Source organism: Mizuhopecten yessoensis, unplaced genomic scaffold, assembly GCF_002113885.1.
Source record: "Mizuhopecten yessoensis strain PY_sf001 unplaced genomic scaffold, ASM211388v2 scaffold11119, whole genome shotgun sequence".
NCBI classification, from domain to species: domain Eukaryota; kingdom Metazoa; phylum Mollusca; class Bivalvia; order Pectinida; family Pectinidae; genus Mizuhopecten; species Mizuhopecten yessoensis.
Window position 1 is genome coordinate 562132 of NW_018408889.1, and position 25436 is coordinate 587567.

A 25436-nucleotide genomic window follows, 5' to 3' on the forward strand; every position below is an offset into this window, starting at 1 on the left:
TTAAAGAGATCTTTGTTTGTTTGAGTGAGTGTACCAGTCTTTCAGTTGATTTGCTCACCGGTTGGTTGGTTGGGAGGGGTGTGTGTAATTACGCCGGGGGGGGGGGGATCAATACAGTCTAATTGGAGGGCCTCTTCTATCCATCTATCTGACAGGTAACATGACCCTACGAGGTCAACCACCTTTAGTAAACCTCTACTGCTGATTGATGACCAATCTGTCTACCTAGTAATCAATTGTTAGACACGAGACACTTGAGTAATCACCTACACCTTGAATCTAATGTGTCGATTGCTCGATGATTCAAATTAAGTAAAAAGTAAGGCTTTCCATTGGTTGATGGATTTCCGTTGGAAAATTTACAGTACAGAATTAGTAATTAAAGTGATAACACTGATAGAAACAAATGTTGATGTAGTCTACAGAGTAACGTTAGGGATTAATTTAGGTTTCAGGGGAATTTTTTTTCTTTTTTTTCTTCCGGAAAAGACGTTTTTAATTTTTTAGGATCTGGAAATTTTTTCTTGTACTGGTAAATGTTTTAAATGCATGAAGGCAACATGGTTACTCAATGGACCAGTAATAAAGATGACTTAGTCACTATTTAAATCATTTATAAATGTTTCAGTACTATATTTTTTTCTTCACTTTTCAATTCATCTGCAATGAACATTTGCTAGCAATATAAATGATTTTTTTCAAATGAAAAAATCATTAAGACATTTCAAATTTTGAATCTGAAGTGTTGAAGGTGGTGATTTTTAATTGCATAAGGAGGAGATTTTGCAAAAAGGAGAAAGTTAAAAATTTGAAGTCCTGGGCTAAAGGTATACTCATCAATGGCTATTAAAATGGCCAAGCTACATTGATTTGTGGATGTGTGTGGTAGTGTTATATTCAGTCCTGTGCTCCGGTAACAGTGATATGAAGTCTTCCCTCAGCATTACAATGTTTTAATTTTGACTTCTAGAAGTTGTCAGACCACCCTCGGAGACATAGTCACTGGGTCATAACTTTGAAACGGTTGAGATCCCAACCCCAGAACTATATATATAAATGCTGGGCATAAAGAGACGTATGCAGTCATGATATTAGAAATGATCCTGGGGTCTGACCACAACCCTAGGGATCTAGTTTCTGAGTCACAGCTTGGAAACAGTTGAGATCCCCACCCCATAACCATAAATAAAATTGCTGGGCATGAAAAAACTAATACAGATATGCTATAAGGATTGGCCTTGGGGTCTGGCCCATTCCCTTGGATCTTATTTGGAGAATATTTTGCCATTATTGCTTAGATATCCAGGTGAGCTATACAGGCCCTTTGGGCCTCTTGTCTTTGATTATAATCCTATAGATTGTCTGTCCCACACAGGTGTCCAGACAAAATAATCTGTAGACTAAAATGTCAGATAAAAGTACTTAAGATTTGCAGTCTGTGTTGAGAACATATGTCATACCTGCTGTTTAGATAACACTTCCAATATACGTGAAGGAAAAGGGAAAAATTACTGTGGTTGGCTCTTTGTTAAACAAACAAAAAAAACAAGTTGTGGTAAATTGAGTGCACTTGGTCTTATCGTAGATTACCCCATTACGAAGAGAGGGAAACACTCCACAGCCTACATTTGCCCCACTCACCTACATTTAGATTCGCAAAAAGTAGGTGAACGTTTAATTGCATTGATAATTCAGTTCCAGACAGAAAGACCATCAGCATATTTATTTGTCGTCTGAATTTCACTTCTTCCCAGGGGCAGTGCTTTTTATACTGTTATTGTTGTGTCTCGATCTGGTCAGTCACCTGTCCATCTCCAGCTGACCAAAGGTCAAGGCTACATTCTAACTAACCACTGTTTGTCAGAGTCGCATTCCCTCTGCTGTTGAAACTATCTAATCACTTCTTTTTTTTTGTAAACTAGCTATCGCCATGATCAGCTGGCCTTGGACTCGGTAGTATTAAAAACACATTTCTTTACCTTTGATATCATTTCTACATTAAACTGTAAATACCTCCTACAGTTCGATGTTAACGAGCTTCCTGTCTGTCACACTTCTCTCTACGTTTGTTTCAAGGTCAAGTTAACGAGTTTTTAATTGTGTTTTACAGAGTGAAGGAGATAGCTCTAGCCTATAAATATGAAAACATCCGTCTCCTTATCTCAATAAACATGAAAATGTCCGTCTCCTTATCTCCAGCTGATGTAAAGGACCTCAATAGGCAAAAATGTTTTAGAAAATTGATTTTGTGTGTTGTACATGAAATGGAATACTTAAAACTCCTGAAAAATTTCACAATGATTGTAACGGGTATGTCTATATATAGAATGGAAGCATTGGAATTACATATGTTTTATATAATTTATGGAATCATTGCATTGTTATGCTAACACAAATTTAGAGTGCATGACAAATATACGTGAGGACTGAACCATACTACATGATACTCATAAATATTCAGTCTTTATGACTGTGAGTCCCCATGACAAAAACTCCGTGTATATACCAAAAGTAGGTACATTTCATGTGAGATGACCAAAACTGACACTGTATATGTTTTACATAATATATCTAAATATAGCAGAATATCACCTATCAGAATTACGTCACTATCACCTACCTTTTGAACCTATTTAAGGCATCAAATGAAGAAGAAAATCTGCAGATTATTTGATAATTTCATACTTTTTTAAAACTTTTTTGTTATGATAATTTGCCTTGTCGTGACAAAATTTTGTATACTACAAGTAGGTTATTGTGTGTGTCGTGGTAGAGAGTTGCCTAGCAAGAGTAGGTTGTTGTGACCTATTTCTTGACCTAAATTTTAAAAAAAATATTGGAGAATATGGTTGTCTGGAGCCTATCTCCGACATGATTGGATGAAGAGTAAAAAAATAATCAGATAGGTGGAACATTTTCCCATAGCAAAGTGTCACGTTAACCGTAATCTTACCAAAATATGGGTACTGTGACCTACTTTTTCTTGTATGAAAAATGTCAGTAGAAAACATTGTCTGAAATATTTTCTTTCATAGTGTTTCATGAAGTATCATCAAAAAGCCATACAATAAAAGTCTTTCGTCAGTTAGCAACATTAAGATTCACAGTTTACTGTTATTTAGACAAGTCTGTCACAAATTTTGGAAGTCTGATACATTATGTAAATCTCGGACGCTAAATTTTGTTTTGAACACAAACACTTATTGAAAAGTTAGTCTTCGTGACTTACAGGCTTTTGAAAATGTGTTTCCTTTGTCAAGCAAAGCGTGCAAAAATCACCCCAAGTTATAACGCACGACTTCAAAAAAAGAATTTTGCACTCCTTGCTCGACAAAGGAAATTGATGTTTTCGAAAGCCCGCAAGTCATAAGTACTCCAAAGCTCGCAAAATAACTCTTTTGATTGCTGTTTGTGTTCAAAACCAACTTAGAATTTATTATTGATACCAAGCTAATGAATCTCATTTGAAAATAGTTTCAAATTTTGTGAGTCTCACCATCAATGTGAGTTAATGCAAAATTCATTGTACGAACAAAGTCAGTGAGTGTCTGAAATTGTCCAAGTCGACAACATTTGAGTCACTGCTACTGTGACCCGCCATGTCTGGGTCTACCTATATAGCTGCAAAACATGCTGGCGCATTTTACTATTGATTTAAATTTTACACGTATGTAAAGATCTGGAAAAATAAAAACATACTATAATGATAGGTATTATATATATATAGATATATTCACATGGAATATAGCATTACACCGTTTTGAAAGTTTGCTTTTCCAGGGCTGCTTCCTTCCAAGGTCTTCCGTAGCATAAACTCGGATGACGGTGGAATGTCTTGAAAATCGTTGTAATTGATCTACAGTAGAGAAATCATATAGCTTCCGTCTTGGTCTGGCGTTACATGTAATCTAAGCTTAAGGAAAACATAAAAATGTGATCTTACGATTCTGAAGTCATTCAGTCAGTTTTATATCGTACCAAGGTCATTGTTAGCCAAACTAAATGACTTGTAGATTGTAATGAAATGTCTGCAGTCGAGGCCTTCAATCTGATCGCCATTAATCCACTTAGCTGATAGCTGTTGGAACTCTCGGGAACAGTAGATTTGTACGAATCATTCAGTTTTGTATGACTAGCAATTTTCAGAATGTTTTACGAAAATTGCAGCCAGCTAGATTGTCAGTCATTGAAGGATTAGTATAAGCTTATATAGCACAAATATGAAGGAATTTATAGATGCGAAAGATGAAGTTTGGTAAATATTTTCTCTGTATGTCAAAAGATAACATAGAACGTCAGACCAAGTAATTATACTTATCACATGGCATGACGTCTGTGTAAGAAACATCAGTGCAATAATAAACATGACGTCATAATAAAGGCAATATAGACATGATATTGTGACATCATTATTTGGCAATACTTGAGATGGTTATAAGAGAAAAATGTTTTTACATTCTGGGCCTGGTTGTTCAAAGCTATCGTCTTTAACCTTTAACGACTCTGTAACCATGGTTTAACAACATCTTTACCTTAACTATAGTTTTGAACAATCGGGCCCTGGTCAACATTGTGACATCATAAGTATGACAATAAACATGACATCAGAATTTTGCGACATCATAATGGCAACATTTTGAAGACTTGAGAGGGTCAGGGTCTGAGAAGATATCTTTTTGTGAATATATGTACACACTCTGGACAACCTTGTGACATCATAAGTATGACAATAAACATGACGTCAGAATGGTAACAGTTTGAAAACTTAAAATAGTCGTAGAAAATACGTTTCTTGTGAGTATTTGTATACGTTCTGGTTGATATGATAAAAAACAGTTTAATTTGTTTCCTAACGTTTCCTATTGAAAGTTTGTCTGAGCCTCAATAAAATGAAAAAAATCTTGACTTGATTACAAAATCGCATATGAAATGAAAACCCATTAAATATCCTGATATAGATATGAATTTTCCAACTCTTCTGATATTTACCCAGCTGCAAAGCCATCTGTAATACCTTGGTTTTCAAACTTTTTACTGAAAAAAAAGAAAAGAAAAAATTGCATTTATTTGAAAAAATATTCTCCTGTGGTTTTACCAGAATACAGCAACTTTAATAATAAAGATATGTGCTGATGAAGGTTTCCTCGCTTAAAAACAAAGTACTGTCTGGCAGATAGAATTGAATCTGGTTGCGTCTCCCAGGAGAATACTGTCCAAGGTCAACCGTTACTTGGGGCAGTGGGTGTACACCTCCAGTATCTACTTGCTGCATGGAGCCTATTACATTAATCAAACTGTTGGAAGCTCGGGATGTAATGACTGTTTGAGGTTGATGTGTTTCTATTCAGCCTAAACATTTGGTGTCTGTAAAAAAAACGTGAACTATAATATGCAGCAGCAATTTCGTATGACAAAAAATCTATGTCTTTTTGCGTTAAAATGAAAAATCAATTTATTTTCACATTGTGTCTGGGAGAAAATGTTGTTCAACAAACAAAATGCCTTCTATCCTTTCAAGAATCTTTTCCGAAGTGTCTGGCTGTTCTACAATAACGGACATGATGTGAATTATTGACCTAGATCCAAGGTCAGCTCTTCTACCGTGGCATGTGGGGTAAATGTTACTCGGGCACTTCCTTTAAATAGTCGACATAGAAACCTTTATAGAGAAAACGTAACATCCGGGGGGAAAACGTAACATCCGGAAGATTTAACTTAACATGCTGGCCATAACCTTGGATCCAACGCGGAGGTTGTGTCTAACATTTTATTTCATGAGTTATTAATTATGAAAATGTTACAGTCTAAAGAGATCAATGCTCACTGTGTTTTCTGGTATCTAACCAAGGTCAAGGTCAAGGCTAACCTTATCAAAGAAGAGAGAATAATGAACCTGTTCATCACAAAAAGGAGTAGAAATTTCCCCCTCGGGTATATAGTATTAACTTGTCAGTGCATGGTGGGCATACATGTAGGTCAAGGTCAAACTAAACCTTGTGTCCAAGATATCTGACAAATCCCTGAACAGATTCAGTTTCTTTTTACACTATATTATGGTGATGTCTATTCCTAAGCCTGATTAGATTTTGATGGTCGTCAGTCAAGTTAAAAGGTCAAAGGTCAACATGAAACCACATTATGAGGTGTATCTATAGTGAGCCCCAGCTCAGTTTGTATTTATTAACCCTTTCACCCCTGGAGTCACATTTTAACCTTACCAAATCAAAGACTGGGCAATTCCAGTTTAAACATGTAGGGATGAATGAGTTAAGGAATAACATGTACATGTACTACCAAATGGTTCATATGATATTTGTTTTCAGACAGTGCCATATATTTTTCAGCGGATAAATCACTTAAGTATTACTTTTGAATATTTAGTGTTGGCATGCCGGATTGAGATTGTCCCTAGATTGCGTCGACTTTGGTTTGAATTGTTCGTGATATCAGAAAGAGCCCAGGAAGTCGTTCTCATAATTGGTAACGATTATGTTATATTAGGCCTGGGAATCCCGACGGTGCTGAAGCTAGTGCTAGCTAATGTGCAGATATATTGGTACGCAGAAACTGTATGATGTGATCACAGCAATGTACATCAAAATAATACAGAAGATGAGACAGATTGGAAGAAATTTTAAAAACATGTTACAACAAGCCAGACAGCATCCATTTTGTAGAGAATCTATATTTGCATCCTAGCTTTATGTGTGTGCGGTAGAAAACGAGTGGGCACTGATTCAATGACGTATGTCGATACTTAACGAGAAGATGTTATTAACTAACATTAGAAGATCAGTAAAATGTGTTAATTTACCGTAAAAATTAATTAACACATTTATTGGAAGAATGCTCTAAATATGAGGTACAATGTTGTGTGTCCTTGGGACGTTATCTGATCAGGGTGAGGTTAGATAACACAAGCTGCTTGTGGTTATTGACAAGGATCACTGGCTAATAAACTGTTATATCCTGATCAGGTACCGATGTACTCTCACGGGGACACGGTACACAGAACAGAATAGATGGGCAAACAACAACAGATCTTTTATGTTCGTAATGAAACACGAAAATAATTTTGATGAAAATCAATGAATTTGAAATAAGGCAAAAACAAAGTGTATGTTAGTTTCTTGCTACCTGATCGACCCTATCGTTTGGAGCCAATTGCAACCATAAAGCATTTTATAGCATTCTAGATAAAAAAAAAACCTTTTTTTCTCGATTGTGTAAAATCCTGGTTTGGGCCAAAGATTAAATAGACTCGGTAGAATATAATATGCCAGCAACAATATTAATACTGTTGACAAGCAGCGGGTGCAATTCGGGTTTTTATCGCAGCTATTAATATTTCATTGATACCCTCAGAAAATTTTGCGATTCGTCTTTGGTATAAAAAAAAATGCTGATATTAATGATAAATACTATCAAACAACCTTGCAATTATATTTTGATATCGGAAGTTGCCTTATTAGTTCTGAACAGAAAACGGAATATGGATTTGTTCGTAGGTCATCTCAAAGTGGTTCACAAATTATTATCCGTGGTATAGGGCCTTTGCAACCAGCCAATACCTTTCTCAACTCCCTGGGAAGCATACAGCCAGATCTAGAGCTGCCATTTCAGCGCTAACAGCTAGCATTCAACAATTCTAGCACACTGCCCAACCACATACTCATTTACAGCTGAGTAGACTGGAACAAGCGGAGTAAAGTATCTTGCTCAAAGTTACAACACTGTGCCATGACTCGAACCCGCAACCCTTCGGTCAGGAGCCCGGCGTCCTTCTACTAGACTATCGTGCCCCCTGATGTAAAGACGAAAACCATATATTGTTTGATCGGTGTATAAGGTGTATGTATACAACATAGGATATGCCCAAGAATTGCAGAAGTATTCATGGACTCATTCCAGTTTTCAAAAAAATATTTTGCTCGCTGACCTATGGGAATCCTTTCCCAACAACCACCACCACGACCCCCCACCCACCAACCCACACGTACAAGGAGACTGACATGCGTCTTGCTTTGGCCAAAGATCTTTTATTATGTTGATGACGAAATCTGTTTGATATGGTATTTGAAGTGATGAGTGTTGTAATAGAACGCTTATTGAAATGAAATTATTTTCTTAAAACCCTAATATGATCCTGTAAATAACTAGGGATGGGTGTATAGTTGATTATGTAAATACATTGTAAATCTTTTCCCAGGGGTATCAATTATCGTAAATCATTCTCATTGAATTCCCAAATGATCCTCATGAAATATAATTTTTAGAATTAAAATAATATAATATTGTATTTCTATGCTGGTACTGTCAGTGGCTTGGTTGGATCAATATTTCATAAATTAATTCTTTATAATCTCACGATGGAAAATAATTTGAAAAATTTGTTTTTATTGATCTGTAATCATTTGGAAGCATCCTGATATTTATGGTGAATTTCATTTTATTTCTTGACAGTAAAATTCAATATCAGTTTTATTGATAGATAATTAATTATTCACATGGGAATGATTAATTTTGTGATGCATAAAATGAGTCCTTCATGTACAATACTGCTGAGTGGGTAAAATAGGTAAATCTTTAAAAATCTTCTTCTTCTCAACCAATAGAAGGATTTTTACCAAATTTGTTCTAGAGCATCTTTGGACAAAAGAGCCTCAAGTTTGTATAAACGGAGGGTGTGGCCCTTCTGTGGGCAGAGGGGCATAGAGGAAAATTGTTCTCCTACTATACAAGATCCTTCTCCATCTGTACCGATGAAGGGATTTTGACCAAATTTGGTCTGGAGCATCATTGGCCAAAGGGTTCAAAGTTTTGTTTAAACAGAGGGTATGGTCCCCCTGGGGGCAGAGGGGCGGGGCCAAAAAGGTGGAAAATAGGTAAATCTTTAATAATATTCTTCTCAAAAAATAGCAGGATTTTGACCAAATTTGTTCTTCAGCATCTTTGGTCAAAGTTTGTATAAACGGAGAGTGTGGACCCTCTGGGGGCAGAGGAGTGGGGCCCAATAGGGGAAATAGAGGATTTTTTTCTCTTACTGAACAAGTGAAGTAATTTAAACCAAACGTGGTCTGAAGCATGCTTATAGGGTGGGAAATACTCAATTTGTTTAATTTGTATAAAAAGGTGCATTTGAGGCCCAATAGGGCAAACTTCTAGAGCATCTCTGGGAAAAGGCCTCTTGTATTGTAAGGAGTGGAGAATGGGAATATCTTGAGTAAGTTCATATTTCAGGGTTCAAAGGTCAAGATCATGTTTACTTTTTGCAAAAAAATTGCCTACCAACTCGGATTTAGATCTACCTGTATACAAAGGTCATATACAAGGTTATCTCTTATATTTATGAAGGTGAGGTCCCCAAAATCAGTGTCATTATTACCATTTATATAAAATTGTCAAATAATGACACTAATTTGCCTGGCGGTAGGGACATTTTTGCCTTACAAACAATTTGTAGTTTTTTTTAGCTCACCTGGTCCGAAGGACCATGCTGAGCTTATGCCATACCGCAGCTTCTGTCATCCGTCTGTCAACTTTTCCTTTAAAACACTACTAGTCCTGAACGGCCGAGTAGATTTTGACTTAATTTGGACTGGAGCATCCTTAGGCCAAGGGGACTCAATTTTGTATAAACGGTGGACGTGCTCTCCCAGGGGGCAGAGGGGCGGGACCCAATAGGAGAAATAGAGGTAAAACCTTTTAAACCCTTCTTCGACCGTCGTGATTAAGGGATTTTATCCTTATTAGTCCCCTACCGGGAAACCGGGGGGACTATAGTTTTCCCCTCCGTCTGTCCGTACCTCCGTCCGTCTGTCCGTCTGTCCGTCTGTCCGTCTGTCCGAAGAGGTTTGTCAGCACTCTAGAGCCTTCATTCTTTCATGGATTTTAATCAAACTTTACACACATGTAAAGAATTAAAATATCTTCAACAAGTTTGAGTTTCAAGGTCATCGGATCAAGGTCAAGGTCATTATGACTATAAATAGAAAAACTTTGTCAGCACTCTAGCGTCTTCATTCTTTCTTGGTTTTTAATCAAACTTCACACAGTCATAAAGAATTAAAATATCTTCGACAAGTTTGAGTTGGACAGGTTCGAGTTTTAAGGTCAAATGGTCAAGGTCACAGTTACTATAAATAGAAAATTTTATTTAACATTCTTCCTTGCCTGTTTATCAAACTTCACACACTTGTAAAGATACCTTTACAATCAACAAATAAGATTTCTTAGTATTTTTATTCCCTTACCGGTGAAACTGGGTGGGGGTGGCAGGGAGGGAGAAGAAAACAAGAATACCTAAAGTTTTCCTCGCTGTCTGTCCGAAGAAGTTTGTCAGCACTCTTGCGCCTTCATTCTTTCCTAGTTTTTAATCAAACTTCACATTATTGTAAAGAATTTAAATATCTTGGACAATTTCAAGGTAATCGGGGCAAGACAAGGTCACTATTACTATTTTAGAAAATCTTTGTCAGCACTCTAGTGCCTCATTCTTTCATGGATTTTAGTCAAACTTCACATTATTGTAAAAAATTTCAATATATTGGACAAGTTCAAGTTTCAAGGTCCTCGGATCTAGGTTGAGGTCACTGTTGCATCTTAATAGATTGCGGGGGCCGGTAGGGGACATGTATTGCTTCAGCAATACTCAGTATGCTTGTTTAGTCTGGAGCATCCTTGGGCCAAGAGGACTCCATTTTGTAGGGGCACTAACGGCTGGGGCTCTGTTTGAAGTTTGTTCTTGCTATATCTCAAGTACTGGATGGACCTTCTGAAATTTCATATGTACTTACAGCACCTACCATCGAGTGCTATATCTTGACTTCATACCAATTATTTTAAACATATTCAGTTGAGAGATACAGGCCCTCTGTGCCTCTTGTTTAATATTGTTATTATTTTCAGAAAGCTTGAGAATGTGTTTCTGTTTCAAGAGTTTTGGTGACAGCATGTTTTCATTGTATTGTCACTCTCAAAGCCGAAACATTTATGTAACGGAATAACATAGCGGTTGTGATAACATGAGCACTTGTTTTGTGTTTTTCAGGGATCATTTCCAAGGACAGACTTCTCATTCAAGGTGTATCTGCCAGCCAGTCGACAAGTCGAGGATAGCAAGATAGGAGGAGGCGATTCCTGAGGGAGCAAGAAACCGGACAACATATCAATAGAATGGCAGGGGGGTGGGCTTATCAGAGGAGACACTGATATTTCTCACACACTTCCATCCATAGCTAATTCAGACGATTTCAGACTTGTTCCACGCAGAACATTTTCCAGAGTGGATGACATTACGAAAGTAATGATAGGGGAAACTTAATTAATGACACTGCTTTGTCTATACAGACAGATATTTCACTTGCTGACAAATTTCAAAATACAAAAGAATTGTAATCCATTTTAAGAATGTAAATAACATTGTATAATACCGAGTTGCTGTTGTAATATCATTCCAGTATAAATTGTACCTAAGGTTCAAATTAATTTTCTAAATTTTATGATAGATAATGATCTGGAACACTTTACACACTTTTCCTTTTGAAATCATTCATCATCTCTCTTGAGTAGCTATTAGATCATGCTTTGAGCTTATATGATTAAGAACTATGCCAAAACTGTGCTGCCACAGGGTGGGAATGTGTATGTCATTGTTTTTGATGACTATGAGTATTCAAGACAAAAGCCAAAATGTTGATATAACATCTTCTATGTAGTGAATCTGTTAAATATAGGTACCCTTGTGATATCACTTTTGACATACCACATTTACCTTAATAAATGCCATCCAAACTAAGCAATTTGGGAAAATTAAAAAAAATTACAGAACTTTGGAAATTCTCAATAAAAATAGCTACAATAAATACTTCTTTTCCCAAGTAAATCAGTGAATTCTGATGAAGGAATGGAGTGCTGGGACCAGGAAATGGATAGGAAAATAAAGGCTTTAAGGGATATAGCAGTTGTTTTGTCAAATACGGTAACATCAAAATAAATCTGTTGCCTTTCTTTATCAGATTAATTTTACACACATTTTAGCCCATTTTCCTCATCATAACTTGTACAAGAACTTTGAATGACATTTATATAATATACTTTTAATTTTCTATAGTATGAATGCCCAAATAATGCTGATACATTGTAGTAAAATTGTTATTTCATGAAATGTAAATACATGACATTTGTCCATTTAATTTTTATCATTTGTATGTAAACTAGACATTATTTTTTTTTTGTTTTTTTTTTCTTTTGAAATGTTCAAGTCAAAGAATTTTTACATAAAAGACAATGGTTTGGTGAGTTTGTTTATTAGTTTCTGCCCATAACTACTTTCTTAGTAGAGTATTGCAGGGTGCTGATAGTAGGAACATTTCTATTGAAACACTCTGTATCCAAGCAGAATTCTCAAATTACCCATGACTGCAGTAATTAGGTTTTATCACAACTTGCCCAAAAAATATTATTTTCATCATGTCACGAAATTAAATAACATCATGCATCCTAACGTCGTAATATTTTTGTCACACTTCCATCACAGTGTCACGTTTTCATTCAATTTTTTTTCCAAAATTGTACATGTCAGATTATGAATTTGGTACAGGGAAAAGCTGATTGTTAGCTCACCTGGTCCAAAGGACCAAGGTGAGCTTATGCCATACGGTTGCGTCCGTCGTCCGTACGTACGTCAACAATTTCTTTAAACGACTTCTTCTTCTTAACTACTGATTGGAATTTAACTAAATTTGACTGGAAGCATCCCTAGCTGGTGGGGATTCAAAATTGTACAAATGATGGGGCTGACCCCCCAGGGAGCTGAGGGGCAGGGCCAAAAGGGGTCAATTTGGCTATATTGCTTTAAGCGACTTCTTCTCTGGAACTACAAAGTGGATATCAACCATATTTGAGTGGAAGCATCCCTAGGTGGTGGGGATTCAAAATTGTACAAATGATGGGGCAAAAGTGGGGCAATTTGGCTATACTGCTTTAAGCGACTTCTTCTCTGGAACTAAGAGATGGATATCAACCATATTCGACTGGAAGCATCCCTAGGTGATGGGGATTCAAAATTGTAAAAATGGTGGGACTGAGGGCGGGGCCAAAAGGGGGCAATTTTGCTATAAACGACTTCTTCTGTAGAACTATGCCATGGATATTGATCATATTTGATCGGAAGCATTCATGGGAGGCAGGGATTCAAAATTGTACAAATGGTGGGGCTGACCCCCGGGCTAAGGGGTGGGGCCAAAAAAGTGTATTACATGGAAATGGTTGAGATCCCCACCATATAACCATGCTATACAATTGCTGAGTATAAAAAGAAGAATGCTCATTTGATTCCAGGATGGCTCTAGGGTCTTGCCCCGCCCTTGGAGACATAGTCCCTGGGCCATTACTTTAAAACTGTTGATACCCACTCCAAAACTATATATACAAATGCTGGGCATAAAGAGACGAATGCAGTCATGATATCAGAATAGACCCTGGGGTCTGACCGAAACCCTAGGGACCTAGTTTCTTAGTCACAGCTTGGAAACAGTTGAGAGCCCCATCCTATAACCGTATATACAACTGCTGAGTATATAAAGATGATTGCATATATGCTTCCAGGATGGCCTTAGGGACTGCCCCACACTTGGAGACTTAACCCCTGGGTCATAACTTTGAAATGGTTAAGATCCCTACCCCAAAACTATATATACAATTGTTAGGCAGAAAGAGACGAATGCAGTCATGATATTAGAATTGACCCCAGGGTCTGCCCCACCTTTGCAGACTTAACCCCTGGGTCATAACTTAGAAACAGTTGAGATCCCCACCCCAAAACTATATATACAAATGCTGGGCAAAAAGAGACAAATGCAGTCACGATATTAGAATTGATCCTGGGGTCTGGCCACAACCCTAGGGACCTAGTTTCTGAGTCAAAGCTTGGAAACAGTTGAGATCCCCACTCCATAACCATACATAAAATTGCTGGGCATGACAAAATCTAATACAGTTATGCTTCAAGGATTGGCCTTGGGGTCTGGCATATTCCCCTGATCTCATTTGGAGAATATTTTGCCATGATTGCTAAGGTAACCAGGTGAGCGATACAGGCCCTCTGGGCCTCTTGTTAATATATGGGGTGAACCAGATATCTAAATCTTGTGAATTGATTTTGATCTGTAAACAATCGTATGACTTAAAGCTCAAATATCTACTTGTAGAAGTCTGTACATTATATTTATAAACACTTACGCGATCCATTATCAATCACAATTAAATCATTCACCCCCTGAAGACACATTTGAACTCCTCCAACTCAAAGGTTGGAATAGTTTATTATGAAATGTCAGGGGTGGATGAGTTGATTAATCATCATTCATCTAATATCTCTTCTATATATGTTTTTAAGCATTTTAACCATGTAAATTACTGTATATATATCGCCAAACTAATTGAACAAGAGATACAAATTTTACCTCTGTGTTTTCAATTTTTGTGGACTGATTCTGTAAGGTTCTACCGATAATGATGAGCGTGCACATGCTTTGTTTAAAGGTTGTTTGTGAAATAATAGCGTATGAAAGGTCCAGCAGAATCGCCAATACAGGATCTGAATATGTGTTTGTTTGGGAGATTCTTGTATCAAATATTGTTCATTAGAGTTTCATGTTAATACTTTACCGTATTTTACCTGTAACAAGCCGGGGTGGGTGAGGGAGGGCTGTTATTTTTACCTTATTTATCCTGCTATAAGCCCAGGAAGACAACACATGATCTCTGACTCAACATAGGAGGTGGGATTGGGCTTGACCATTTCACCCCCGAAATTTTATAATGAACTATTCCAACCTTTGAATTGGAAGAGTTCACATGCATCTTCGGGGGTGAATGAGTTAATCGAGGACAATGGAACAAGCATTTGTTGGTATTTCTATTGAACTGCAAAAAATGTGTGTGCAGGGCTTATTACCAGATAAATATGATAGAAATCCCGATAACATGGGCACTGGACATGTTCTTGTATTTAAACTTTTATAGATATGACTATTTCTCAAAACTGTTCAAAGCAGGCTTACCAGCAAACACGTGGGCTTATTACCGGTGAAATACGGTAAAACCTTCACTGTCAGAGCTTATGTGACAATTTTACAAAGGTTAATGGAGTACAAATTAAAGTTGATGGAAGTTTGAGGGGCAACAATCTCTTGAAAAATCAGGTACATGAGTGAATTTCAGACAAACCTTATATGCTATAAATTAAATAAGATGTATCATTTTACTGAAAATATTTGTTAGCTACAATGAACTTGTAGAAAAAGCTACATTTTAGTTTGTCTTAAAAACTGTTTCTCTATAAACACTACCTGTTCCCGAGGCCAACATTTAGGGGTAGGGAGAATTATATTATAAATATGATAAGTCGTACAATTTATCACCAAGTATAACAGCCAATCCCCCAATTTTGCCTCAGGAAAGTCAATTTAACTCATTCACCCCTGAAGACACATTTGAACTCCTCCAATTAAAAGGTTGGAATAGTTCATTTTGAAATTTCAGGGGTGAATGAGTTAACAAACTAAAAGGTAATTTTGTCTATTTTCAAATTACAATGGGACTCATTCTACAGCTCAGCTTGAGTTGAAGGTTACATGTAATGATGTTTAAGTGAGAGAAGATGTTAATATATAATGGTAATAACATGTATTCTGCTGTGCAGAAAAGTGAATAAATCATCTGTCAACTTTTGAGATTTGTATCAGTTTGTTTGGAGGTGAGCGAGAACACTTGGTGCTAAACTAGAGAGCAACAAAGTCATGCCATTAATTGTTGATGAAGAGATTCCATGGAGACCAGTAACCATTTGTCCTTGGGTCCAAAGCTAGGTTGACCGAGTGAACAGGTCACGGAGTCCAAACACACCGTATGGTACTCGGGTTGTGCTTGGATATTTCCTCGTGAATTAGTGATGTTGACTTGTATTGTGCCTTACAAAATTTTGCTGAAGTTTCACAAACGCTGCAGAACTGCGACTGGGAGGCCTGTAAGTTGGTTAGTGGATAGGAGACACCTGATTACTACTGTTCATGTCAATTTGTCTGGGACCTTGATATTTTATGACTACAATCTCGTTTTATAAAGAATAATCCCCTCAAGTGCACCATTAAAAAAAATCTTAAAAATTACAATACATGTACAGTGTAAATAATTTTAAAGTCGACCGGCAGAAAAAGATCAGAGTCGTGATAAAATACTATAAATAGAATTACGGAAACCTTCATTCCTGTCAACCGTACTAAATCTCCATTTAGCTTGCCAACGGAAACTCAATTTGTTTCTGAATTGAAACTTTAATGTCTCCATTAATGTTTAAAAAAGATGAGGTGGGTTTTTTTTGGCGGTAAATGTTGCTTATGGAAAGATAGCTAACAATGTCTAGGATATCGGAGGTGACTTGGAAGCTTAGTGCTGGTGAAGCAATGTCAACCCATTAGACTGCTGATGAAGAGATTCTTGGGAACAATAATGTTTTTCCACTGGTCCTTTGGGGCACATTTGCTAAAACGTGTATGCAATGGAAACAAATTACTTATTCTTTTCATCACATTGTTAAAAAGAATACAACTTTGTGCAAAAAGAGACGTTTTCTGTCATCGAAACTTCTTTGTCTGAGTAAATCAGACTCATAACTGTGGTAAATGCTAATTACATAGATAACATTCCATTGTAATTTACATTATAAAAAAAATTAAGATATTAGTCATTTATTACTTTTGTGTATGCAACGTTATTAAAATGATATGGACAGAACATGTCGACTCAGAAAATCTTAGTCACTAGATAGCGTTTGATTGCAGGCGATTCATGGTGTTATTTGAGGCAGACTGCCAAGCATCACAATGACATATTATAAAACAGACATCATAACCTAACCGGGTGACACCTCTTACAATTTGATTGGTTCACATAGTGAAGTTCAATACAAACGCAATTACTTCATGTAATTAACCTAATTCGGACATGAAAATGGATGATCTCACAAATTGTAATACACAAATTTATTTACTGTATAGAACAGTATTCATGTGAGAAGAGGTTATATACTATGAACAGAATTGCTGTGATCTTGGTTGAGTTTGTCCATCTTGGTGTAAAAAGTTGATAACGATGTAAATATGGAGTATGTAGCCAAGCCTAAATATAGCCAGACAGACACAGCGTGTCACGACTGGACCAGTGACGATGTCGGGAGTGCTGTTACATCACCTGCTCTTGACGTGGCGGTAGCTACAAAATCACAGCTTGGGAACAAGGACGGGCATGTCAAGGTCATTACAGTTAACAAAACAAATGTCTGGGTGAAATATGTCACCTTACACAGGTAATTATATTGTAGTCGTATATTGAGTCAGTGTAGGGAATAGGCCAGTTATGCTGTGGCGAAATATGTCACCTTACACAGTTAATTATATTGAAGTCGTATATTGAGTCAGTGTAGGGAATGGCCAGTTATGCTGTGGCGAAATATGTCACCTTACACAGTTAATTATATTGAAGTCGTATATTGAGTCAGTGTAGCGAATAGGCCAGTTATGCTGTGGCGAAATATGTCACCTTACACAGTTAATGATATTGTAGTCGTATATTGAGTCGGTGTAGGGAATGGGCCAGTTATGCTGTGGTGAAGTATGTCAAACAACATTAAACTAGATATGTCACGTACAATGAAATGTGGTGTAACTGGAGCGGGAAAATGCACGACCAGACCCGGGTTCGAAACCGGGACCATCCAAACTTGAGACAAACGCTCTACCAATTGAGCTACCTGGTCATCGACGATCGACCCAGTCCAGTTCCGCTATACTGGTAACATTGGTTGTATAGGGTTTAATGCCCTATCAACAGCTAAGGTCATATTTAATTATGTGCCTCCATCTGTGTTATGTATGTGTGCCAGAGGCAGGGTATGTTGGTGTATTTGTGTTCTCGTGATAGCGTGGATCTGATGTCGAATAAAGTAATTACGCTCAATGCTATTGGGGGGGGGGGGGGGAATAAGAAACTGAGTACATAAAGACAAAATATTCAAAGTTATAATACACTTAAACGCGAAAGTTTACACAAGTAACATTTGAACAGTTTTTCAATTTTAACAGATTTTATTGACTTTTTATATGTCAATTGGATTGGACATCAGGCTAGGCCTATTTATAGTCCTTTCCAAACTCATTTATAAACATTGCAAACAGTGCAGGGGAGTTAACTCCAATTTAGCTTGTGAAATGAACATTTTTCAACTATCATTCAATCATTTTCTGTTTATGTTTTGGATATAAACAATTAAATAAATCATGTATATTTGTTGACAACCCATCCTACATAAAATCCAAGGGATACAGGCCCAAAAGTCCCTTTGTATAAACACATTGGCCATCCACCCACTGGATACATAGGATAAGTTACCAAGAAATACATATTTTGTAAACTTTCAGAATATGATATGGATTCATATAGTAAAATGTAGGTATTATTATCTATTATTGGAGTATTACAGTACAGTATTTTACTTTCATAATTTGTGCAAGTGCATCCTTTTGTCCATGTGCACGTGCCGTATTTTGCATTTTTCGCTACCTGCAAGTAAGTTTGAAAGTCTTTACCGCCTTTGTCAGCGTTGTGTTAGTCTTTATATCCAAAACAAACAGAAACAAACTCGATGTATTCCTGGTGAACATGCTTGGCAAGCTACGCTCAGACCACGGTTCTAAGCCCGTGCTCAGACTGAGTAAAAATGTTCGCAACCAAGCGGTTGGAACAATTCAGAGTGGTGTTGCCCAAAGCGTTGTTGCTAGACATTTTGGTATGCATCGAAACAGTTTCCATGCCTTCTGGAGACCGGTAACAAAAGGAACCGCAAAATGTCGACATTCGCTTGTGACGTCATTACGTAAGGACAATTACATCCGAGTTGTACACTTACAAACCCACTGCAAGCAAACTGTCGCTTTACCGTCGAGAAGCATGCGGAGAATCAGTCCAATAACTGTGTGAATAGCACGTTTGTCCACGACGTCCAGCTATCAGCCCTGTCCAGCAAAGACGTCATCACGTTGCACGTCTTCCTGGGTCAGGAGGCATATCCGCATTAATAAACGGGATTTGGTGCGTATCTGGTTTTCGGATGGGTCTTGTTTCCACTTAGATAGTGAACGGATAGTGTACAGTTGCGTTGGAGAGCCTTTGAAGGTTATTGATGGAAATTTGACCGGTGCTCGCTTCCGTGATGTGATCCTGCAAGCCCACGTCATCCCAATCGTGCAACATTGCAACGCTATACCACATGTTGCACGCATTGTGACTGATTTCATGACTCAGCAGAATGTAGACGTGGAACCATTACTGTTGACGGTAGACATACCCGATATTGACGTTGTAAACTGGCTCACTTACGGAACCGCTTGTTCGTGTTTGTTGTACCCTGGCGATGAAATGGATGTGCTTGGTACAACTGTCTCTTCTCTGACAATGCTTTTGAAGATACAAAATGTGTACCGAAGTTCCATGTGCCAAGACGGAATTGTTTTCGATCCTTATCTGGCTCTCTGTCACACTTCTCTTTTTTTAATCTTTGTCAGCAAATATTATACAGGCGAATCCATCGTAGAGTCTTTTCGTTTTTTGCTAGATCCCTTGCAATCGTGTACATGTCTACATATAGACCTTTCATCGAAAGGATGTTTAATATCATCCTGATTGACAAAAACAAAACTGTATAATTTAAAATTTGCATTAGTAAAAACTTCAGTTCAACAAGCCCCTTGAAAGAGGCTTTATTCACTCTAAATTTCAATCTCCCGAAAATGCATATCCAAAGAACGTAATTATTAAGACTCGTAATTCATAAATGTGATGTGAATATACTGAACTTGTTGCATTAGCTATTACATTGTTCCATAGCGAGGACTTATAACTTGTCAATCTCTTTAACGACGCAACTAAACTCTGTAAAATAACATATTATCCTAAGTTAATTTATATGCATAGGTCATGCAGAGTTTAATTTCTCTTTTACTAGCTGTGGAGAGTCATGCCAGCCTTATATATCAAGGTAGATCTTGTCATGCGAAACTAATAAAATCACAGTAACATTCCCTGGTTATAGATCTTAGCAGATTATGAATAAGAAAATAAAGGCTAAGTTACCTAAATCGACAAATGAACTTTAGAGGATGAGCGATTTCATAACATTCTGTGATGTTATGAATGCGTTAGACATGTTATAAACATTGAAACTGAAAAGTTTATTACATATACAACTATTCTTTTAACAACATTAAATGTAACGAAAGGACTAAAATATTACTTAAGATTATATGCCATTCCGTAGCATTCAGTTGGGTCGTTAAAGATATTGGCACGCTGAAGAACTTTTATAGAAGCATCAGCCTTGATGCCTTTGAATATATAACGTATCGGGGGTTGAATGCTAGGGTGACTAATAGCCTTAACCTGAACCTTAATAAGCACGGAGTTCAACAAGAATTGTTGGAGAACAGCATAGCTCGCCTGTGTATGTTATTAGTATAATACTGCAATTATCAATAGAAACACATGTATAGTAAAACGTTGATATAGTGCCTGTCATTCTGTTTGCCACCTCATTTACCACCAGCAAATTTTGGCCCCTAAAATATAAAATAACAATATCCAGAACATTGCTAACACTCCATATAAATACTTCAATCTTATAATAGACAACAGCCTATTGATGGTGGTTGTCCAACACTTCACAAAAAAACGTGCCCAAAACTTTAACCTCAAATTTAACTCCTCCAAATTAAGCTGTTTTTGGCCCCTAAAATATAAAAAAAAATATGGTCCAGCACATTGCTTACACTCGATATAAATGACTTAAACTCATAAAAGACAACCGTGTATTGAGTGTGTTGATCCAACACTGTCTGGAAAAAACTTTCCCAAAAACTTTAACCTCGGAAGGTGGGACGCCTACGCCGGGGTGACTACATTAGCCCACCTATTCTTTGAATAGGCGAGCTAAAAACGACAATTCGTCTCATTATTCCGGAAATGAAATTTCCTGTTATATCCCTTCATCTGTCCGTCTGTAGAGAAAGTCTTGTTCGGAAAAGAAGAAGTCCCTGTTTTTCCAAATGATTCATTGAAACTTGGTAACTTTTTTTCCAAATGATTCATTGAAACTTGTAACTTTTTTTCCAAATGATTCATTGAAACTTGGTAACTTTTTTTCCAAATGATTCATTGAAACTTGGTAACTTTCATTAAGATCATGAGTTGAGGTTGTGTGTATTTCTCTGGCAAATAGTATGATCATATATTATTGGCCCTTCTTTGTTTGTTTGTTTGTTTGATTTTGTTTAACGTCCTATTAACAGCTAAGGTCATTTAAGGACGGCCTCCCCTGTGTGCAAGATGCATGCGTGTAGTGTATGTGTGTGTATTTTGGGAGGCTGCGATATGTTCGTGTTTGTCTCCTTGTGATAGCGCGGAACTGATGCCGACTTTATAGTGCTACCTCACTGAAACATACTGCCGAAGACACCCAGCAGGACGCCCCACCCGGTCACATTATACTGACAACGGGTGAACCAGTCGTTCCACTCCGAATTTGCTGAGCGTTAAGCAGGAGTAGAAACTACCATTTTTAAAGACTTTGGTATGTCTCGTATTGGCCCTTCTAACGGGTGATGGTCCTGGCGTACTACTCAGTAGAAAATAGGTGTTATCTAGGTGCATGCTGTCCTTGGTGTCAGCAAATATTTAAAGCATTGTGAGAGACCACCATAGAGGTATAGGAGCCCGCCAACAAGAAATTCAAAATAAAAGAAGCAATTGACTCTCAAACCATTCAGATAAATAAAATGCCATTTTCATTCTGGAAAAAAATTGTGTTTAAGTTTCTTTCAATTTCTATTAATGCAGCCAGTGCTCCTGATCCGGGTACTAAAACCGAGGTGTACGGAACCCCTGACACAATATTTAGCCGAGGTTTACTTGTATATCTGACGAGATGCACGGTAACCCTCACGAGAGATGCAGCTGAGATGTACGGTACCCCTAACGGGAGATTTAGCTGAGATATACGGTTCCCCTGACGGGAGATGTAGCTGATATGTACGGTATCCCTGACGGGAGATGTAGCTGAGATGTACGGTTCCCCTAACGGGAGATGTGGCCGAGATGTAGCCGAGATGTACGGTACCCCTAACAGGAGATGTAGCTGAGATGTACGGTACCCCTGACGGGAGATGTACGGTACCCCTAATGGGAGATGTAGCTGAGATGTACGGTACCCCTGACGGGAGATGTAGCCGAGATGTACGGTACCCCTAACGGGAGATGTAGCCGAGATGTATGGTACCCCTAACGGGAGATGTAGCCGAGGTGTACGGTACCCCTGACGGGAGATGTAGCCGAGATGTACGGTACCCCTGACGGGAGATGTAGCTGAGATGTACGGTACCCCTGACGGGAGATGTAGCCGAGGTGTACGTATACGGTACCCCTGACGGGAGATGTAGCCGAGATGTACGGTACCCCTAACGGGAGATTTAGCTGAGATATACGGTTCCCCTGACGGGAGATGTAGCTGAGATGTACGGTACCCCTGACGGGAGATGTAGCTGAGATGTACGGTACCCCTGACAGGAGATGTAGCTGAGATGCACGGTACCCCTGACGGGAGATGTAACCGAGGTGTACGGTAACCCTGACGGAAGATGTAGCCGATGTGTACGGTACCCCTGACGGGAGAGGTAGCCGAGCTGTACGGTACCCCTGACGGGAGGTGTAACCGAGGTGTACGGTACACCTGACGGAAGATGTAGCCGATGTGTAAGGGACCCCTTACCGGAGATGTAGCTGAGGTGTACGGTTTCCCTGACGGGAGATGTAGCCGAGGTGAACGGTACCCCTGACGGGAGATGCAGCCGAGATGTACGGTACCCCGGAGGTGTAGCCGAGATGTACGGTACCACTGACGGGAGATGTAGACGAGATGGACGGTACTCCTGACGGGAGATGTAGCTGAGGCGTACGGTACCCCTGACGGGAGGTGTAACCGAGGTGTACGGTACACCTGACGGAAGATGTAGCCGATGTGTAAGGGACCCCTTACCGGAGATGTAGCTGAGATGTACGGTGCCCCTGACGGGAGATGTAACCGAGGTGTACGGCACCCCTGACGGAAGATGTAGCTGAGATGTACGGTACACCTGACGGGAGATGTAGCTGAGATGTACGGTAACCCTGACGGGAGATGTAGCTAAGATGTACTGTACCCCTGACGGGAGATGTAGACGAGATGGACGGTACTCCTGACGGGAGATGTAGCTGATATGTATTGAATCCCTGACGGGAGATGTAGCCGAGAGGTACGGTACGCCTGACGGGAGATGTAGCTGATATGTATTGAATCCCTGACGGGAGATGTAGCCGAGACGTACGGTACCCCTAACGGGAGATTTAGCTGAGATATACGGTTCCCCTGACGGGAGATGTAGCCTAGATGTACGGTACCCCTGACGGTAGATGTATCATTGATATAGTACGGAGGTGTTGTATGGTACCCCTAACGGGAGATGTGGCTGAGATGTACGATACCCCTGACGGGAGATGTAGCTGATATGTATTGAATCCCTGACGGGAGATGTAGCCGATGTGTACGGGACCCCTTACAGGAGATGTAGCTGAAGTGTACGGTACCCCTGACGGGGGATGTAGCTGAGATGTACGGTCCCCCTGACAGGAGATGTAGCTGAGATGTACGGTCCCCCTGACAGGAGATGTAGCTGAGATGCACGGTACCCCTGACGGGGGATGTAGCCGAGGTGTACGGTTCCCCTGACGGGAGATATAGCCGATGTAGCCGAGATGTACGGTACCACTGACGGTACCCCTAACGGGAGATGGGGCTGAGATGTACGGGACCCCTGACGGGAGATGTAGCGGTACCCCTGACGGGAGATGTGGCTGAGATGGACGGTACCCCTGACGGGGGATGTAGCTGAGATGTACGGGACCCCTGACGGGAGATGTAACTGAGATGTACGGTACCCCTGAAGGGAGATGTAGCCGAGATGTACGGAACCACTGACGGGAGATGTAGCCGAGCTGTACGGGACCCCTAACAGGAGATGTAGCTGAGATGTAGGGTACCCCTGACGGGAGATGTGGCTGAGATGTCCGGTACCCCTGACGGGAGATGCAGCCGAGATGTACGGTACCCCGGAGGTGTAGCCGAGATGTACGGTACTCCTGACGGGAGATGTAGCCGAGCTGTACGGTACCCCTGACGGGAGAGGTAGCCGAGCTGTACGGTACCCCTGACGGGAGATATAGCCGAGATTTAGATGCAGCTGAGATGTACGGTACCCGTGACGGGAGATGTAACTGAAATGTACCCCTGACGGGAGATGTATCTGAGGTGTACGGTATCCCTGACGGAAGATGTAGCTAAGATGTACGGTTCCCCTGACGGGAGATATAGCCGATGTAGCCGAGATGTACGGTACTCCTGACAGGAGATGTAGCCGAGATGTACGGAACCACTGACGGGAGATGTAGCTGAGATATACGGTACCCCTGACAGGAGATGTAACTGAGATGCACGGTACCCCTGACGGGCGATGTAGCTGAGGTGTACGGTACCACTGACGGGAGATGTAGACGAGATGGACGGTACTCCTGACGGGAGATGTAGCTGAGGCGTACGGTACCCCTGACGGAAGATGAAGCTGAGATGTACGGTACCCCTGACGCGAGATGTAGCTGAGGTGTACGGAATCCCTGACGGGAGATGTAGCTGAGGCGTACGGTACCCCTGACGGGAGATATAGCCGAGATTTAGATGCAGCTGAGATGTACGGTACCCCTAACAGGAGATGTAGGTGAGATGTACGGTACCCCTGAAGGGAGATGTAGCCGAGATGTAGCCGAGCTGTACGGGACCCCTAACAGGAGATGTAGCTGAGGTGTACGGTATCCCTGACGGGAGATGTAGCTAAGATGTACGGTACCCCTGACGGGAGATGTAGCCGAGATGTACGGTACCCCTGACGGGAGATGTAGCTGAGGGGTACGGTACCCCTGACGGGAGATGTAGCTGAGGTGTACGGTACCCCTAACGGGAGATGTGGCTGAGATGTACGGTACCCCTGACGGGAGATGTAGCCGAGATGTACGGTACCCCTAACGGGAGATGTGGCTGAGATGTACGGTACCCCTGACGGGAGATGTAGCCGAGGTGTATGGTACACCTGACGGGAGATGTAGCCGAGATGTACGGTACTCCTGACGGGAGATGTAGCCGAGATGTACGGTACCCCTGACGGGAGATGTAGCTGAGGTGTACGGTACCCCTGACGGGAGATGTAGCTGAGATGTACGGTACCCCTGACGGGAGATGTAGC

The 25436-nt window shown here is 39.7% G+C and overlaps 1 protein-coding gene across 2 annotated transcripts in view; it reads left to right on the forward strand.

Annotated features, from left to right (window-relative positions):
• Nucleotides 1–25436, forward strand: part of LOC110466137 (DNA polymerase epsilon subunit 2-like) — a 79642-nt gene that overhangs the window by 46390 nt on the left and 7816 nt on the right. The window contains exon 15 of one of the 2 annotated variants that reach the window (XM_021522467.1): nucleotides 11051–12684. The exons of the other annotated variant lie outside the window; for it this stretch is intronic. Within the exon in view, the coding sequence (XP_021378142.1) occupies nucleotides 11051–11143 (93 nt within the window). The 3' untranslated portion in view covers nucleotides 11144–12684. Of the gene's footprint in view, nucleotides 1–11050; nucleotides 12685–25436 lie in introns of those variants that run through there. 2 annotated transcript variants of the gene reach the window in all.